The following is a 6,011-nucleotide window of genomic DNA, read 5'->3' on the forward strand; positions in this document are numbered from 1 at the left end:
TTTGGTGAATGAAGTCAGATCACTACCTCTGCACCTCAGCTTTCTTACCTGCAGTATGGGACATAGTGCCTACTCTGTACGCTGGCTATGGCTGTGACAGCCCTGTGCCCAGCCCTCCCCCACCACCTCTGTTGGCCAGCTCTAGACACAGACGTGACCACACAGTGAGACGATGGATCAAACACTGCCATCCTCACCTTGGCTGAATGTTGGCATCTGAGAGGGGGCTTTAAAAACCTCTGGTGCCCAGGTCACATCCCAGCTGATGAAATGCAGCCTCCCTGGGGCTGAAGCCCTGTCATCAATACAACTCTGTAGCTGAGTTCAGTGGGGAAGCTATCAACCCCTGATCCAGAAGGAAAGAGAAATGGCATGATTTCATCTCTAACAGAAAGAAAGTAGGGGAGGGTATTATGATCATTATTGTTAAATATAGTATTATGCCCTGTACAATGGAGGTTTAAGAACTATAAAAGGACATTTAATCAGAACTTTATAAATTTTGCAAAACACTTTCACATTCATGATCAAATTTGATCTTCAGAGAAATTTTAAAGAGAAGGAAACTGAGTCCTGGAGAATGCACTGACAAGCAGAAGGTACATGAAGTTAATGGTCAAACAAGTCTGGAGTAAATGCCTGACTTCAAAGCCCTCTTTCCATCCACCCTGCCCCCTGTGCCAGTCCGGCTGTACAAGAGAACCGTGTCCAGACCTAGATGCCTCCCCAGTATCACTGACCCTTGGACGCTAACCCCAGGCAGCTCCAACTCTGTGTGGCATTGCTCAGGCCACCCCACGAATGCCCTCCTCTGGCGTTTGCCATCTCTGCACAGGCACAGTCCCTGGAGTCTCCTCTGAAGCCCCCTCGCCTCCATTTATGGCATGGAGTCTCCTGTGGATCAGTCCACTTTTCAATCCCCTTGCCTCCCAGCCTCTCCCTGGATATTTCCAATAGCCACAAGTCATCTTGCCCTCCAGTCCCTGCCTTTGCCCTGTCTGCTCGACGCACTGAGGTCTGGGAGTCGGGCAGTTTCTTCATGTAAAAAGTGATCATGTTTGTGTCTGATGTATAATTCCATACACACACCCCAGAGCACAGCAGAAACTGGGACCGTTCCTGTGGCAAACGCCTTTAGTAAAGTACTTGAAAACCCGCAGCAGTACTCAGCCTGCTGCTGACCGCCAGCTATAGTCATGGGGCCACCAGCAAGCTCTGTAACTCCTCAAGCATACCACTTATGAAATGAGGAAGATGATGTACACTCATGAGGGTGTTGTGGCAATTGAATGGATAATTAAATGGACTGTACACACCAGTTGTTGATAAAAAATTGAGAAGCCACTCCTCTGTGAGGACCAAGGAAGGTCAAAGGTATTGGCCTGTGACATGCCACCCTCCCCTGGGGAGCTTCTGCATTCACATCACTGGGTCCTGAGAGCAAGCTGTGAGGTGGTGTCATTGTCCTCCTTGTGAGGTTGTGGTTGCCAGGCCCTCCCTCAGATGAATGGTAGGGCCTGGATTCAAACAGTGTGTACCCTTTGGAGTCCAAGGGACCATGTTCTGTGGGGGGTTGCTGCTATCTTCTTTTTCAGGGGATGAACAACCAGTATGCCCGCCGGGAGGTCTTCTGCCGGAACACCTGTCACGAGCTCAAACGCTTCTGGGAGAGGGAAATTGGCAAACAGACTTACTACCGAGAATCAGAGGAGCACCGCCTGGGAAGAAGTGCACTGAGAAAGTATGTGGATGGTTTGTCTATTTTTTAATTAATTTTTAAAGCAGACTTTATTTTTTAGGGCAGTTTAGGTTCAGAGCAAAACTCAGCAGAAAGGCAGGCATTCCCATACAGCCCCCTCGCCGTGTACAACCTCTCCCACGACAGACATTGACGCATCATTGTTTATCACCCTTGTCTATTATTTTGAAGCAAAATCCATTTCCCCAGCAGAATGCCAGATGAGCATCTCAGAGGATGTAATTATTTTAATTTTCCGTGTGTACATTCCTGCCACCACCTATAGTTATGGGCAATAATTTTCAAAATTCTTCTCAGTCAACAAATGTACTGTCATTCTTATCTTTATAAACAGAGACATCTCTCCTCTCTGTCACCATTTCTGGCATGTGAGGGTCACACTAAACTTGCAGAGCAGGTCAGCAGATGAGTCCGTGCAAAGCAATCCAGCAAGCAGCGACCAGTTTTCAGGATGCCGTGTGTGGTCCCCAGAGAAGAGCTGATGGACTCCCGCTCCTGTGCTGGGCGTCGCTGCTCTGGCCAAGCCAGCCAGCCTGCCAAGCGGAGAGCGGCAACTCGCATGCGCAGACCGTCACTGTGGGAGCCGCGCGGCTCGCTGCGCACACGCCGCATCTCCGCTGACCGCTGCGGCCACGGGCTGTGCGGGGCCGGGTGCTGGGGGAGCAGAGGCGGCCTGGCCCGGGAGCACCGCCCGGACTCCGTTCCGGCAGTCCGGGGCCGCTGGGCAAGACCGCGGGTCAGTTCACGGGAGTGAAACTCTGTTGCCTTCCAAACCCCCTCCTCACGGTAGAGGCGAGCCCTCGGGGCTTCCACATACACAGACTAGCTCGGCTGTATTCACAGCCACGGGCAAGAAAAAACAGGCCATCCTTCATGCTGGAGCATCGTGTCATCTCTCATCGGAGAGAGGCTGAGCTGGGGCAGTCAGCAGGCATTTCTGCGGCCCCTGCCAGCCTCCTTCCCTCAGGCCAGGCCACTCAGCACGCCGCCAACCAGAGGCCACAGTGAGTCCCATGCCCTGGGCGCGTGTGCCCCCCGGGAGCACGACGCAGAGGCCTCAGGGGCAGTGAAACCCGCCTGAGAATGATCAGGAAACCAAAGCCTACAGGAAGTGCAAGGCAAGGGGTGAGCAAAATTGGCTCTGGGACAAGCTATGCCATTCATTAAAACATGAAAATACATGCGGGCAGCATCTCTCTGTGCATGCCCCGCTGCAGGAAAAAAAGCTTTCTGGTTGGTGGGATGTCAAGGCTTTTATTGAATCCTTCTCCCCCATTTCCCTGGGTAGCCTTGCTTCAGAACATCTCTGATTTTAACCACTAGTCTTGTCCCTTCAAAAAATGGAGAACACAGCCCTGGCGGAGGCCCGGGACAGGGCTCAGCATGTCATTCCCCTCCCTGCTCCCTACTCCCACTTAGTCCGGCACTGAACACAGCAGCAGCAAGACGCTTGAGGAGAATCTCAGCCCTCTGGGTCTCCGGGTGAGACAGCAAACGCCTCAGCTTCCTCCTTATCGTTTCTATCATAGAGAAAGAGCCACTAAGAGAAGCCAGAGGGATGTTGGGGAGGTACTGCCTTTTATGGTGGGGACCAGTTGGCTGACAGTGTTGTTCACATGCTCCACATCCTTCCTAATTTCTTGTGTGCTTGTGTTATTGACAGTTGAGATGTGGGTACTGAAATCATTAGCTCTGCTTGCGGATTTGTCTGTTTCTTCTTACAGTTCAATCACATTTTGTTCCATGTATTTGGAAACTCGCCACACAAACATTTAGGGTTGTTATACCCTCTTGACGAATTGATCCCTTTATTGCCAAACGATTCTCTTTCTCTTTGGTAATATTCTTTGCTGTGAAATCTACCTTGACTGATATTAATTTAACCACTCCAGAGTTCTTTGATTTGGGTTAAGATGGATTATTTTTCCATCCTTTTACTTCTAACCTATTTGTGTCTTCATATTTAAAGTGATTTTCCTGTAGGCAGCCTATATTGGGATATCACTTTTTGATACAATTTGATCATCTTTGCATTTTCATTGGATTGTTTCCATCATTTGGTATGACTGGGTTTAAATCTACCATCTTGCTATTTGTCTTCTATTTCTCTTACCTGTTCCTTATTCCCTTCCTTTTTCTGCCTTCTTTAGATTAGTTAAATATTTTTTATGATTCCATTTCATCTCTTCCGATCGCTTTTTAACTATATCTCCTCGTGTTACTGTAGTGGCTGCTTTACTCTCTGTATATACATCCTTACCACAGTCCAACTTCACTTGGCATGTCGTTCACTTGATATGTACAGCATAAGAATCTTACAATGGTATTGTCCCATTTCTCCCTTCTCGGCCTTTGTGCTGTTGTACAAAATACAGTTTGACTTCCGCATTTGTTGTAAACCCCACATTACATAATTAACAGTTTTGCTTTTAACCATTGTCTGCTGTCAACCTGGTGTCACTCTCCTTCAGCTTGAAGGACTTCCTTTGACAAGTCTTGTGCTGATAGTCGGCTAGTGATGAATTCTTTCAGTTTTTGCATGTCTGAAACATCTTTATCTCACCCCTGTTTTTGAAAGATAGCTTTGCTGGGTAAGCAATTCAGCACAGACAGAATTCTTTCCTCTCCATTAAAGATATTGCACTTCCAAAGGAAAGTTCACAGGATTAAGATTTTAAGATTGGAACACTTTGAACAAAAGTGAGAGTTAAAATATGTATCTATTTAAATTTGCAAGTCCTCTGCATACCTTAAAACCTAACTGCACACACGTGAGTGCACATACACACACTCTCAGAAAAAAGGAAGGAAGCATCCCTGAACCAACAGCCATGGAGATGAGCGCTCCATTCATGTGTTTTCTTTCTATCTCAGGCTCAGGGAAGAATGGAGGCAGAGACTGGAAACAAAGCTGAAATTGCAGAACAATCCAGAGGAGACTGAAAAGCGAGCAAATGTTGGCCGACAGCTTCTTGCTTCATTGACACAAGAGGATCCCAAGCACTGAGGTCCTCTGCTAGGAGAAGTCAATACACGTCCCTGAGTCCCTTGGCTATAGCAACAGATCTCACACTGTGGTTTCCCCACCTGTGGGGGTTTACCTGTCATCCCTTCCCAGCACTAAATGGAAATTACTAGCCAACTCAGTCCTCTCCACATAGGCCCAGGATATTATCCCAAATGTCTCTAAAGATAGTTTATTTAATGTCGAAGCTCCATGCAGTATACGTTATTTCCAGATTTTAAATTCTAAGCACACTACAGGGATGATCTTCATGCATAGTAGTTTTGCTCCTATTTCTAGGAAACTGTTGCATGTCATCCTTCTCCTTGTTTTCTTTTTATGACAAGAGAAATGCACCTACCTGCAGAAATAAAAATATCATGAATAGTCATTAAATAAGCTTAGCAAATAAATTAACCTAATATAATTTTTTCTTCATATGAATTCAATTGGCTTATTCAAAACCATGTTTACCTAGAACCATTCAATAAGCTCAGGATACTTTTAATCAAACTTGGCTGCCTTGCCATCGCTGGGGTGCACGCTGTTTCACTGCCTCCACATGCTTGCACTGGTTAGCTATCAGCTCAGTGAAAGTAGGTCAGGCCACCCCAACAAGTGTTTGCCACATAGATTCTGGATTTGAAATATCACTTCCCAGCCTTCTCTCAGCATAAGGTCGGTGCTTCTAAAAGTGCAAACTATAACTGGGCCTGGGGCAACCGCTCCCAACCCTGGCAGGGGAACAGAGAGCTGCGTGTTGCCAAGTACCTGATGGCTGTCGATAGCACCTGCAAGGCCGTACATGCCCAGGGCAGTGCTACCAAAGACAGAGAGCAAGGCAGGGGCGCTCTGGACAGGAGCAGGTGTGGTGTTGCAGTCCTGTAAATGCCCTGATGTGCCAGTAAGTGCTCCACCCACATCCTCAGGGAGCTCAGAAGGCTCCATCGGGGCAAGGGGAGCCCCCAGGAGGTAAGAAGCGTTGGGGGAGCATTTCCCCAGGTCCCCTTACTTATGTGAGCGAGGAACTAGGACTCCAAACCCGCCCTTCCACGATGGTCTGTCATCTATTCTGGGATTCAGTTCAACTGGCAAAGTATGAAATTCATCTGGGTTCATTTGAGAGCATTTTAATGAAAGATGCATTTCTACTGGATATAGAAAGAAAATAGGAATTAAATAGAAGGAGGAGACAAGACAGGGCTTGCAGGCTGAGGGGCCTCAGAAGAAAGGCCTGCCCCCCATGAA

At 47.7% G+C, this 6,011-nt stretch overlaps 1 protein-coding gene across 3 annotated transcripts; it reads left to right on the plus strand.

The window, feature by feature from the left end:
- Nucleotides 1-1,433: 1,433 nt before the first annotated feature.
- FAM240A (family with sequence similarity 240 member A) lies at nucleotides 1,434-5,201 on the plus strand. Of its 3 annotated transcripts, XM_037004345.1 has the most exons (3): nucleotides 1,434-1,510; nucleotides 1,596-1,741; nucleotides 4,634-5,201. In XM_037004345.1, the coding sequence occupies exons 1-3, from the start codon at nucleotides 1,508-1,510 to the stop codon at nucleotides 4,764-4,766; spliced, it is 282 nt and encodes a 93-aa protein (XP_036860240.1). In that variant the 5' UTR covers nucleotides 1,434-1,507; the 3' UTR covers nucleotides 4,767-5,201. The 3 variants fall into 3 exon arrangements, 2 of the variants coding, with proteins under 2 accessions (XP_036860240.1, XP_017512342.1); XM_017656853.2 differs by having other exon boundaries at nucleotides 1,442-1,741; XR_012129544.1 differs by lacking the exons at nucleotides 1,434-1,510; nucleotides 1,596-1,741 and adding an exon at nucleotides 1,770-2,495.
- The last annotated feature ends 810 nt before the right edge of the window (nucleotides 5,202-6,011 follow it).

Source organism: Manis javanica, chromosome 3 (assembly GCF_040802235.1).
Source record: "Manis javanica isolate MJ-LG chromosome 3, MJ_LKY, whole genome shotgun sequence".
Classification (NCBI taxonomy): domain Eukaryota; kingdom Metazoa; phylum Chordata; class Mammalia; order Pholidota; family Manidae; genus Manis; species Manis javanica.